Source organism: Otolemur garnettii, unplaced genomic scaffold, assembly GCF_000181295.1.
Source record: "Otolemur garnettii isolate 467f Iridium unplaced genomic scaffold, OtoGar3 scaffold00030, whole genome shotgun sequence".
Lineage (NCBI taxonomy): Eukaryota > Metazoa > Chordata > Mammalia > Primates > Galagidae > Otolemur > Otolemur garnettii.
This window is the reverse complement of record NW_003852425.1, coordinates 4,667,672-4,681,412: the sequence shown is the minus strand read 5'-3', so window position 1 is coordinate 4,681,412 and position 13,741 is coordinate 4,667,672. Positions and strand designations below refer to the sequence as shown.

At 38.0% G+C, this 13,741-nt stretch overlaps 1 protein-coding gene across 1 annotated transcript in view; it reads left to right on the top strand.

The window, feature by feature from the left end:
• LVRN (laeverin) overlaps positions 1-13,741 on the top strand; it is a 64,108-nt gene that overhangs the window by 45,441 nt on the left and 4,926 nt on the right. The window contains exons 14-18 of the mRNA XM_003788900.1: positions 3,440-3,593; positions 5,290-5,384; positions 7,190-7,297; positions 8,055-8,222; positions 8,435-8,572. Of these exons, the coding sequence (XP_003788948.1) occupies positions 3,440-3,593; positions 5,290-5,384; positions 7,190-7,297; positions 8,055-8,222; positions 8,435-8,572 (663 nt within the window). The remainder of the gene's footprint in view (positions 1-3,439; positions 3,594-5,289; positions 5,385-7,189; positions 7,298-8,054; positions 8,223-8,434; positions 8,573-13,741) is intronic.

Here is a 13,741-nt window from a genome sequence, read left to right as displayed (position 1 = left end):
TACTTTCACTCGTCCACACTCGTCCACAGCCAAGCGTTTGTCCTCTTTTACTGCCCCATCAAATCGGCCTTCAGCTTTCAGTCCTTTTGAGATCTATTCTGTCTTCTTTAGCACAACTGCAATAAAATTATTAGGCATCAGTTTTATCATGTTACTGCAGTTGATTAAATGTCTAGAATGCCTTCTCACCAATCTAAACTCTTCATCCTGCCATTCAAGGATCTCTATAGGTTTGTGCCACCTTAACTGTTAGCCCCTATCTCTCACTGTACACAAAAGAAATCCCCTACCTCTGTTAGGTTGGTCTGCTCATCTCACTGATTTCCATCTTATCTCCTTTGTCCTGGGTTGGGGTCCTCCTTCTCTATCCATTTTAATCCTACCCATCCTTCATTGCTTTTCTCAAGTTCCTCTTCCATGAAGCCTTCCCTGACTATTTTATCTTTTTCAAGAGTACATTTTCCTTCTTTGCTCCATTACTTTATTCATTGCCTTTTCTGGGACTTTTCATTAACAGCTTCTTGCACATAAATCTCAACTCCTCACTAAAGCTCCTCGATGGTAGGCAAGTGTGGTGTCATGCTACTACAGGCATACCTCGTTTTATTGTGCTTTGCTTTAATATACTTTGCAGATAAATTGTTTTTTATAGACTGAAAGTTTGTAGTAACTCTTAAGTCAAGCAAATCTATGGGTGTCATTTTCCAGCAGCACGTGCTCATGTTGTATGTCTGTCACAGTTTTGTAATTCTCACAGTATCTCAAATTTTTCCATTGTTGTTAATCTGCTATCGTGGTCTGCCGTCAGTAATCTTTGATGTTACTATTGTACTTGTTTGGAGTGCTGTGAGCTACACCCATGTAAGACAGCAAACTTAATCAAGAAAGGCTGTGTGTGTTCTCACTGCTCCACTGACCATTATTCTCTCTCTCTCTCCTTCTTGTTGGGCCTCCCTTTTGCCTAAGTAACAACAATATTGAAATTTGGCCAATTAAAAACCCAACAGTGGCCTCTAAGTGTTCAAGTGAAATGAGAAGTACCACATCTCTCACCTTAGATCAAAAGCTAGACATGATTAAGTATAGTGAGGAAGGCACATCAATGCTGAGATGAGCCAAAAGTTAAGCCTCTGGTGCCTAACAGTTAACCAAGTTGTGAATACAAGGGAAAAATTCCTGAAGGAAATTAAGAATGCTACTCCAGGGCGGCACCTGTGGCTCAAAGGAGTAGGGCGCCAGCCATGTGCTGGAGGTGGTGGGTTCAAACCCAACTCCGGCCAAAAACTGAAAAAAAAAAAAAAAAAAAAGAATGCTACTTCAGTCAACATGCAAATGATAAGAAAGGAAGACATCTTTATTACTGATATGGAAAAAATTTGAGTTGTCTGGCTAGAGATTATAAGATTTTCTTAAGCCAAATCCTAATGAAGACTGAAAGAGGCAAGGAAGATGTAGAAAAAAAGTTTGAAACTAGCAGAGGTCAATTCATGAGGATTAAGGAAGGAAGCCATATCCATAACATAAAAGTATAACGTGAAAGAGCAAGTGCTGATCTAAAAGCTGTTGCAAATTATCTAGAAGGTCAAAGTTAGGATAATTGATGAAGATGACTGTTTCAATGTAGTTGAAACAGCTTTCCTTTGAAAGAAGTCATGTAGGACTTTCACAGCTAGAAGAGAAGTCAATGCCTGCTGGCATCAAAGCTTCAAAGAACATGCTGCTTGTCTTGTCAGGAGCTAACGCAGCTGGTAACCTTAAGGTGAGGTCAGTGCTCATTTATCATTTCAAAACTTTTAGAGCTCTTAAGAATGATGCGAAATCTCCTTCGCATGTGCTCTATAAATGGAATAACAAAGCCTTGATGACCCTACATCTGTTTGTAATATTGTTTGCTAAACATTTTAAGCCTACTCTTAAGACCTACTTTTCTGAGAAAAAAAAAAATATATATATATATATATATTTCCCCCAAATATAACTGCTCACTGACCATGCATTTGGTTACCCAAGAGCTCTGATGGAGACAGACAAGGAGAATAATGTTGTTTTCATGCCTACTAACTTGGTATCCATTTTGCAGCCCACAGATTATGGGGTAATTTCTACTTTTAAATCTTATTATTTAAGAAGTACGTTTTGTGAGGCTATAGCTGCCATAAATAGTGATTCCTCTGATGGATCTGGACAAAAATAAATTGAAAACCTTCTGTAAAAGAGTCACCATTCTAGATACCATTAAGAACATTTGTGATTCATCGCAAGAGGTCAAAATAGCAACGTGAACAAGAGTTTGTAAGAGGTTGATTCCAACCTTCATGGAAGACTTTGAGAGGTTCAAGACTTCAGTGGAGGAAGTACCTGAAGATGTGGTAGAAATAGCAGCAGAACTAGAATTAGAAGTAAAGCTCAAAGATGGGACTGAATTGCTGCATCTCATGCTAAAATTGGAATGGATGAGAAGTTGCTTCTTATGGATGGGCAAAGATATTTGGTTGACTGAGATGGAAACTGCTCTTGTTTAAAATGCTATGACAGCAAAGGATTAGGAATAGTACATAAACTTAGTTGGTAAAGTGGTGGCAGGGTTTGAGAGGATTGACTTTGATTTTGAAAAATGTTCTGCTATGGGTAGAATGCTATCAAATAGCATCGCATGCTACAGAGAAATCTTTCATGAAAGGAAGAGTCAGTAGATATAGGAAACCTCATCATCTTATTTTCAGAAATTGTCACCACCACCCTGAAGCAGCCACCACTCTGATCAGTTAGTCACCATCAAGGCAACACTTTCCACCAACAAAATGATTATGGCTCTCTAAGGGCTCAGATGATCGTTAGCAGTTTTTAGCAATAAAATATTTTTTAATTAAGGTATGTAAATTGTTTTTTAGACATACATATTATTACATATTTAAATTTTACAATATAGTAAACATAATTTTTATGCACTGAGAAGTCAAAAATTTCCTGTAACTCGCAGTTACAGGAAATACTGTTACAGGCAATACTTGCTCTATTGTGGCAGTCTGTAACCACCCAACCCGCAATATGTCTTAGGTATGCTGGTAGTTGCTATGCCCACTAGTAGCTGGCATGCCCACTAGATAATGACTTTTAATTAATACTTGCTGAATGCAAATTATACTCTAATAATACTGTATACTAAATGCACAATTATTCTATTTCCTAATAATTAGCCTGGATTTTCTATAGCCCTCAAGACTTTGGCCGCTTGGAGGTACCAAATTGAAATGGAAGGTCTGTCAGCATAGCTTAGGTTCATCTTCTCAATAAGATGGGATTTTTACCCTGTATCTTTTAAATTTATTTACATACCTTATTGAAGTCAGGCACCAAAGCATGGAACAACCATCAAATGTCTATAGATCCTTTAGTAAGTGAAAGTTTTTTGAGTCTGTGGTTTTTTTTACCCAAACAGAAACAATTATGTTGAGATTGAAACAGCACTTGATTTAACCAAGTACCTTGCTAAAGAGGATGAAATCATAGTATGGTATGCAGTCTTGGTAAACTTGGTAACTAGGGATCCTGGTTCTGATGTGAACAACTACAATATATACCCATTATTAAAGGTAATTTCATTCTTTGTTATGTAGTTCTTTTTTTATTTCTCTTTTCATATCCTAGCTGGCATCTGTAAGACAGGTCTTTAATATATATATATGCATTTTCTTAGCAATGGCTGGTTATTCTTGGAAGAAAATACCTTAATCATAAACCTGGTCTAGGAATCTAGAAAATGAGTATGAGTAGAGTTTGGAAAAGTACTAAATTCTTGGTGAAACAGTAGTATATATCCTAAGAAACCAGAAGTAGTAGATAGACATGGTATGCCTTTTTTTCTTTTTTTAGAAAAGGATAGTAGTTAATAGAAATTATTTCCCTAAGAGATTTTTGGGTAAATAAAATGATTTTAACAATCCTATTTTCATAATTACAATGCTCCAATCTCTAGGACCAGCCTACAGATATATTCTAGAAAAAGTAAAAGTTTTGAGCTGATCTTGATGTTAGAAAGAGAAAGAGGGAAATTAGAATTCATGAGTGAAGAAATAAGATGCCATCATAAATGAAAGAATATAAAAGGGGGAGTTCTATTATTAGATATCAGACAGTAATCATAAGAAAAATGGCACAGTCAAAATCAAAACAAAAGTTAGACAGTTAGGGGCCACCAGCCAACCAGAAAGTGTTTTAGGGGATGGTTTCAAGTAAGTTTCTGGGTCACTCTGAGGGAGAGATCAAAAATATCTCAGGATTCTAGACTTTGTTTTTTTTCTAATGTCCAAAATCCTGATGGGAACTTAGTTGAGTGCAGGATGGGACCAGTAGAAGAAGTCACTTAAATGTTTGAGGGATAGAGTTGCCTCATTGATAATGTCTGACGACTGGTTCTGGGAAGAGAAGTAAAAACTGGCCTGTGGCTCAAGCCTCTATTCCTCTTAACCTTTGGGAGGTCAAGGTGGGAAGATCCTTGGAGGCCCAGAGTTCCAGACCAGCCTGGGCAATAGCAAGAACTTGTTTCTACAGAAAATTTAAAAATTAGCCAGCTACTCAGGAGGCTGAGGCAGGAGGATTTCTTGAGCCCACTTATTCGAGGCTGCAGTGAGCTACAATCCAGCTACTGTACCCCAGCCTGGGTAACACAGTAAGACTCTGTCTCAAAAGTACCAAACAAAACCAAAAATACCTAATATTTGTTTTTAAAGAATTTCAATGAATAACATCTAGTGTTTTCTTAGGAGTGTATTAGTAATTGTCTAACTTGTCTAACTTTTATAATGTTATATTTACCAGCAGGTAGCTCAGTTGAAGAAAGGTTATTTTATGCTCAACACTTCCATTTGCATAGCACATAAACCCGTTCTCCATTTTTTTTTTTTTGAAGGTAGAGAGGCTATTTGATATTTTTACATTTTCTTCTCTATTTTGAAGACAACTAAAAATGTTGGAGTGATATTCAATGGTAATAATTGCTAATATTTTTTGAGTTCTTATCATATGCCAGGCAGCGTGCTCACATACATTATAATTATTTAATCTTCACAATAACACTATCCCCTTGGCATTATTATAAACCACCCTTTATAAATAAGGTATTGAACTTGGAGAGGTTAAAAATAAAACAGTTGCACATACAATAACACAGATAATTTCTGAGGAAGTATCTGCCATTTTTCTATTCATGTCGTTTCAGGTAAACACAAATATCTGAAAATTCAGCAGCGTGAGCCAGAATTAACAGTGTATCTCCTTTATTGTTTATAGAAGTATCTGCTGAAAAGACTTAACTCCACATGGAATATTTATTCAACTATAATTCTTGAAAATGTGGCGGCATTGCAAGATGACTATTTAGCTCTGTGAGTATGTTCTAAGCAGTGATAACTGAATAACAGGGATTCATATTTAAATAAAATCTTAACACCCTTTATTCCCTGAGATGCTATTTGAAAACAATAGCTAAGGGATTCATGGGCTCCATGTACTGTGTGTACAAGCACATGTGTGTACACCCAGGAGCTTATAGCTCTGTATTCTCAAAACTACTAGTTGCAATTGTAAGTGTGTCCTGCTATGGAAGAAGGGTTGTGCTAGGCAAAGCTAATCTCTACCAGTGAGTTGAAGGGCATGAGAAAGCCACAGGGGAAAGTTCTTTCTGTATATTATGATTGTTAACAGGAATATCTGCAACTATGCAAACTAGAAAAGATAGGTTGACAGCGATAGATAGATACCAGTCACCTCCGTGTGAGCCTGGGTGTGTATCACAAGCCATTTCAATGTCAATGCTTTGGTGAGAGGAGTAAGCACGTCATCACAAGGGTCCAGGAAGGCCACATGAGGCCATGGCACCTCTGACCTTCCTGTGACCTGAATTTGTGGGTGGAGGCCTGGGTTTCTAGATGTAGGGAAAGAAGTTGTAGCCAACAATAGTACAAGGGTGATACCTGCTACTTCTAGTCAACATCCAGCTCAAATCAATTTAACCAAGAAAGAAATGCAAAATATACAAAGTGTGGTAACTCTCGAGTGAGGGTAGAAATTTTAGTGTACAAGGTGTGACTGGAAGGTGGCAGAACTGAATAGACAAGTAGGTGGATGACGGGGAGGTTAACCACACGGATCCTCCACTGTCCTAAATTGAACTGAAGTAACTGCTTTTTGTGCATCCTGGGGCCAGTTCTCTTCAGAGCAGCCCTGGGGAGTTAAACTGCCCTTCACAGAACTCTCGTTATTGCTGCAGCCAGCCTGGGCTCAGGACGGGTGGGGACGGGCAGCGAGGATGTAAATGAACGCCCAGAACTGTCATCCGCCCTTGGACTTGGACGTTCCAATTCTGCTTATCAGAAGGTCAGGCCAGGCTGGACTGAAACTGGAGGGCGGGGCAACAGAGATTTGGCTTTTGCATTTTATGGAAATTTATGAGCAGTTTGGGTTTCTTTACCCTTGACCCCAACCTTGGGGAGGGCAGGGAGCTGCACTGCAAGGCGTTCCTTACCTAGGTTTATTCTTCTTCTTTGCTGTTTCCTTTTGAACTCATTTTGTTTTGAGCCATAATATGTACGCCTGCTCAGCTATGAGAACAAAGTAAACCAAACACTTTTATTCTTTTTCTGATCATGTGTCTAACAGCCAGATGTAGTAGGGCAAGAAAAAGACACTTAAGCAACGGAAAGCGAAGGGTCGAAGGGAAGAAAGAAATGATTCCCTTTTCTTTTCTTACACAGAGAAAGAACTTGATTTTTAAGACTACTAGGTCAGATTTTGCTTTGTATCAATAGGAACATTATTATAAAAGGGAGGAATAATAAATTGACAAGAGCTGTGGAGTATGTCTGCACATGCCCCGTGTGTTGGAGGGAGATAAAGCACGGTAGTAATTTATTTCTAACTTTCAAAAACTACTAGTTTTTGGTGCCTATGAGCTTCTCAGCAAATATTTCTCTAAATCTAAAATACATTTGTTATCTAAAAAAGCAATGTTTTATAAACAAACTTTATCTAAAAAAGCAATGTTTTACAAACAAGTTATTTTACAAATAACTTGATGTTATTAAAAGGATGCTTTATAATATCCATCCTTTTGTGAAATGTGTTCTTGGAGGCCGAGAAAATGAAGGTGGTTTTGCAAAATAAACTGTTTTTGTTTGACTTTTCCATCAAGAATATCCCTGGAAAGATTTTTTGAAACTGCATGTTCGTTGGGCCTTGAAGATTGTCTTCAGCTGTCGAGAGAACTCTTCAGCAAATGGTTGAACAATCCGGAGTATGAGTAAGAGTGGCATTGTAATCTTCTCTGTTTCTCTCCTATTTTTGCACTAAAAATTTCTCTATCTTCTTGATATTTTCTCTGTGGGAAGGATCATTCTGCTTTCACTTTGTTAATCTCCCTCTCTTACTATTCTTTTCAAATGTCTTTAGTGTTTTTTATTTTGTCAAGTATATTTTTAAAACCCTTGCTTCGTATAGGTCTGTGCATAACAACAGAAGCTTAGAACTTCCACGGTGAATCGTCACCCTCATCCAACACCTGTCATCATCAGCGCTTTCTCCCCCAAAGCATTGACTTTTAACTCTGTGCTTACTGAGAATCTTAGTAGGTTGTTCTTTACAATTGCTTATCATGGCTCTATCTTTGAGTGTGTGACAGCCTGTCTCTCTCTCCCTGAGTTAGCAGTGTCACTGAGAGCTCACACTGTGACTCTGCCATTTGGTTGTATCACCTCTACCATCCCGCTTCAGATGGACTCTTAGGAAATGTGATCATGAGGTGCAAGACCAGACTTGTATCCTGAACATACCCTGTACTGTTCTAGTTTCTTTCTTTAGTTTCTAAGCTAATTTGATCTTTTCCCATAGAATTAATGCAAATGTCAGTTCCCACAATTGCATCTCTAGATCCCTGCTTTTGACTTTTATATCTAAGATCTCAAATCTTGTTTTCTAGATTTATATTTGTAATATATGACAACCTGGATAAACATACAACTTAACTACTGTGAGAAATCATTGCATTTTATATCTTACAGAATACCTTATCCAATTCAAAGTGTGATTTTATGTTATGGCATTGCCTTGGGGAGTGATAAAGAATGGGACTTTTTGTTAGATGTGTACACTAACACAACTGAGGAAGAAGAAAGGATTCAACTCGCTTATGCAATGAGCTGCAGCAAAGACCCATGGATTCTAAACAGGTGATCATGGTCAGCTCACCCTAAAGTTCCTGATGGAGGGGTACGATTAACAAGCGAAAGGGAGGAAAACAGAAATGGGCTAGTCTAAGAATTAAAGCAGTGCCTATCTGTACATCCCTAACTTGGGACCATGGAGTTTTAATCCTGATTATTTAAATTAACTCTTTATATTGGAGATTTGAAACTGAATTTTTGCAAATGCACTCTTACAGATATATGGAGTATGCCATCACCACATCTCTGTTTGCTTTCAATGAAACAAATATAATTGAGATTGTGGCAGCGTCCGAAGTTGGCCGGTACATCGCAAAAGACTTCTTAGTCAACAACTGGCAAGCTGTGAGTGAAAGGTAAGAAGGAAGCTATGAGGTCTCTTTTATTTAGGTCATGGGTCTGGTGCTAGGGGCTCAGCTTTCGTCTGGTGGGGTTACTGAAGTACTTTGACTAAGAAAGTGATGGTTTTTCCTGTTTTTAGTCTCACCACCCACCAGCTGCGTTAGGGAAGAGTAAGTCACTCACCTTTATTTAGTTTTCACTTTCTGAATGAAAACGGATATGTGGGGGACACTGTTTACTTGTTTCCCTTTTGTGCCCACTAAAATATTTGTCTTAAGAGACAGATTACAGCTAGTCGTATTTTTTGGTATGAATGTGTATCAGCTGTTCATTTATTTTATCCCAATGTCTTCAAGAAACAACGCTCGTTTAGGGTACTGGTCTGACTGTTGCTGCCATCTTTCGTTCGTCAGGTTCCCTTTACGTATCTGCATTGAATTTTTTGTATTTGTCACCTCTTAAGATTAAATAAGCTCACTCTCTATTGGTAAGATCAGATCTACATTCACATACAAATATCAGACAGCACACCCTGATGGCTGGTCTTTGAGTCTAGAACATTACTTGGCCATACATTCTCAAGAACCCCAAATTAACGTGTCCTACCCATGAATACGTAGTTGTACCCACACACATAGATTAGGCAGAGACACAGTAGCCAACAGGTAAGGTCCTAACACCTGAAAACACATGAAAAGTAAGAAAATACTTTCTGTAAACAAGTTTATCCCTTTAGAACAAAAGTACATTTAGAACATAAATGTTTAAGAATGTAGATATGGTTTTCTTATAGAGAAAATAATCCTTTCATAAACATTAAACCCTTTTAGAACACTAAAAGTTACGTTTTTAAATCAGAAATTAAAAATGTGCAGGCGAATGGTCCTATGTCCCATACCGTTTCTGTGGCTCATTGTGGAACACACATGGCAGAGCCACACAGTGAGAATATTGTCCTTGTTTCAGATGATCTGTTACTCTTGGTTCATTGCCTCGGAGGACTCTATAAACTCCTTACTTTTCATGGGATCCCTAACACCTGGAGGGTAATCTATGTCTTCCATATTTGTTTAAGTCATTAAAGATAATTCCATCCTGCCTCAGCCCTACCTTCCACTGGGAATTTGGAAATTGTGTTTTAAAGCAGAATTATTTACACAGGTCCCCTTATTCCATGAGGTTTCAGGGACTCAAACTTCATAAGATTGTCTGTTGGTTTTTGTTCTTTTGTCCTGGATCTTATAACAAATGCTCTGTCACTGTGATCTGTGAAGCCACCTGTCCCCTTGCCACTTACTGGTCTTGCCCAAAGTCACTACCTTCACCCACAGTCCTTGACTTTTCTTCCAGAACCTCTTGCTGATATCATTAGCAGCAATTTTGGAATTAGAATGTTAAGAGAATAGCTCCTTTAATAAATAGGTCATGATTTGCCAGAGGACCTAAGTCCTGACTGGTTACATAGTTCTTTGTATATCAGAATATTTAATTATCATTTATTAAATAGTTCTGTTTGACACAATTATTTATATGTCACTCTTGTAACATAAAGAGTGTAAAAGTGTAAGTAAAAAATGCTTATGCTAAATTAACTTTTATATTAACTATGTCAGAAGTACTTATACTGAATTTTCTAAAATTGGACTGAGGACCAAGAAGAGAGCACTTAGATTTTTTACGTGTGTTCTACTGAACATTACAAGAGATGAGGATGATGAGCCTTCGGGGAACAAGCAAGACTTTAGTTCACTCACGTTCAAAACGGTTTTAACCTTCACGTTTGCAAACTCGCAGTATATTTTAGCATCCCAAATTCTCTATCACAAAGCCCCGCAGAAGGAAACTTAGAGTTTTTCCACACACTTTGAACACCTAGCATCTTACAGACGCAGTTCTTCCAAGCTCCGGCTTGGGATATGCTGATATAAACAAAGCGTCCTTTTGCCAGCAGACCAGTCGTTCTAAAAGAAATACAGAGAAGAGAAACAAAATTTCCCAACTCTCTTATCTGGAACTGGAACTAAAACAACATCTATTTACCGTTTGCTTATTAGTTAACTTGTAAGTCTTGGTTTCTTCTTCTGTAAAATGACAGATGTTGTATTTGATAAATTCTAAGGTTCTTTCCGGTTAGAAAAAAAAAAAACTAAGTTTTTCTATGTCAAAGTGCAGTTCAAGCTGTTGTGGGGGATGTAAAGTGATTAGGACCTGCTGTCTGGTAAATGCTATCAAAGAAAGATGGCAAGGCCTTTGGGGGTGCAGGGGCAAGAAATGTGAGTGTGATTTGGACATGCAGTCCTGGGAAACTACTTCTATATAGAGGAGAACCCCGGGAAATACCTGGGGGCAGGACTGGGAGGCTGACTTAGGACTAGTGGCAATAACTGAGTGGAATATAGAGCCCTGGAAAGGAGGAGATAGAGATAGGAGGATAATTGGGGGTCAGACGGAAGGACAGGTGATAACAGGGCTTGAGTATCATGCCAAGAAGTTTTATTTGGTGTATCCTTCATTGGTGATCTCCTGTTTCTAACTGGCGTGGTATGCGGGGCACAGAGCAGTCCTGTCTGATGGTGACTGTGTGTTGAAGCCATCAGGGACACTTCTAGAATTGAGAGGATGGAGCAGGCATACAGAGAACAGTACAGTAAAGTGCTGGTTTCTTCCTCTGAGAATTATGGAAAATGAGTCTTCATTCATTTTCTTAGTCCTTTTATTCATTGTGTTTTTAGCTTTTTATTTATCCATTGGAGACATGTTGTGTCACAGAGTTAAGACCATGAAATCTAGAATCAGGTCTTAGGTTGAGACTGCTAAATGCGTGACCTTAAACAAGATTTTTAACCTAAGCTTCAGTTTCCTTATTCAACAATGGGGATGATAATAATTAGGTTTTAGGATGATTTGATAATGTGCTATTTACAATGCTTTGCACACAATAAATGCTTAATATTTGTTATAATTAATATAATCTTACGGGGTTGATATGATATATATCTGTGTCATTACAGGAGTCCCTATGTTAATCAGTTTATTTCTTTTTCTTAGTATGTAATTTTCTATTTTATGATATTGATAACAATTCTCAACAGTGTTAGAATGCCATGATTAGAATGGAAAAACTTGCCTTAATGTTTTAAAATAACATGCTTACATATGCAATAATTAGTTTTCATAACCATCTGTAAAATAATTAGCAATTAATAACCAAGACTCAGAAGTTAAATAACTTACCTAAAGTCAGTGCCTTTGTAGACTAGGAGGACCGAGGGAGAGCTCATGGCTCTGGCTGGGCTTTCCAGCTCTCTCTCAACTTCCTGCCATAATAAAGGCATGTTAACTTTTTAGTTACTGATTTCATGAGAGTACTACTGAAAATTACTATTTTTTAAATGTGTTCCTGACACATTTTTAATAATGTCTTTTAAACATTTCGAGATGCCAAGACATAGTCTTATTTTGTCACCCTTGGTACAGTGCCGTGGCATTACAGCTCACAGCAACCTCAGGCTTTTGGGATTAGGCGATTCTCTTGCTTCAGCCTCCCGAGTAGCTGGGACTACAGGTGCCCACCACAACACCAGGCTATTTTTTGTTGCAGTTTGGCCAGGGCTGGGTTCAAACCTGCCACCTTCGGTATATGGGGCCGGTGCCTTACTCACTGAGCCACAAGTGCTGCCTGAGATGGCCAAAATTTGTTTAGAGGTTTGAAATTTGTGTTGCTTAGAAAGCTAGTATATGCGACTTATTTATCTGAATTTCAGAAAAATTTTTAAATAAATGAGGTAGACTTTCAGTTGAATTCTTTAAAACATTAATAAACTATAAACTGGTAAGGATAAACTATTCACAACAGATATATTTCTGTTCAGTAACATTTCAAAGACATTGCTTTCCAGTAAGAGGGCCAAATCATCTGTCTCGAAAATAACTCCTCTTGAACTTGACACAAACAAGAAAGCAGGAAGCGTGCCAGGTACTCCAACAGGTGTTTCCAAATGTGTCATCTCACTTGGTCTCCAGACCGCTGCTTCTATGTTATTCTCCATTTTTACAATTTATAAATCACTCAAGGTGACATCAAACCAGCCCTCCCTCCTGGAGTACCTTCTGGGTTTGGTGGAAATTCACAAGTTTAGTAATAGAGGTGGGTTTCCTCTGTTTTATGCTTTTCTTTTTAAGGTTAGAACTTGGTTTCTTTGGAATTCAAATTTCTTGAGTCCTCTTACAGGCTTTTTCTACCTGACCAATTAAAATGTAGAACTAAGAAATATTTCCTCTGACCTATCTCCCCTGCTCCATAGAAACAGGTTTGCTCACCTGAATTAAACGCTGACTGTCAGTTGTCCTTCACTTTGTTCAAGTTCACACAGCTTAAGTTACCACTGAGAACTTAAAAAAACAAAAGGGCTATTTTCTCTTGCTCCTATTTGTACATTATGCCAAAGTTAGCTCCTATAATTTTTCCTTTCAAGTATATATTTTCGAAGTCAATCAATTGTATAATATTAACTATCAAGGCTACTCAACTTTTTCTTGTTCAGTCCATTATAATAACCGCATTTTAATTTCTTATTTCCTTTTTAATGCATCCAAATGTCCTTTATTTCCTTTTTTAACTACAGCAGGTAAGTATCTGCTATTTTCCATAGCAACACCTCATGGCTTTTTTTTTAGATGGTTTTTGTTGGATATTCAAGGTCACTAAAGAGGAAGTTTCAATTACCATCTTCCTTGGAAGGAGGTCATGTAGCACTGTGGCACTTAGCCTGCAGTGATCACCAGCATTTTGAGGATATTAGAAAATGCGCATCCTTTCTCTGAAAAGTATGCACAAATACACTATTTAAAATAGACTTTCCGGGTGTTTTAGTCAGCAGCCCTAAAATTGATCTCTTATTATTGTTTTTAAGAAGTATGATTTTCATATTTATTTACTCCCTTAGACATTTTTCTTAATTTGAGACATGCAACATGTATTCTAACTACTTCATTTAAAAATATAAGTATAGGCTTGGTGCCTATAGCTCAACCGGCTAAGGCGCCAGCCATGTACACCTAAGGTGGCGGGTTCAAATCCCCAGCCCAGACCCGCCAAACAACAATGACAACTGCAACCAAAAAATAGCCGGGCGTTGTGGCGGGCGCCTGTGGTCCCAGCTACTTGGGAGGCAGAGGCAGGA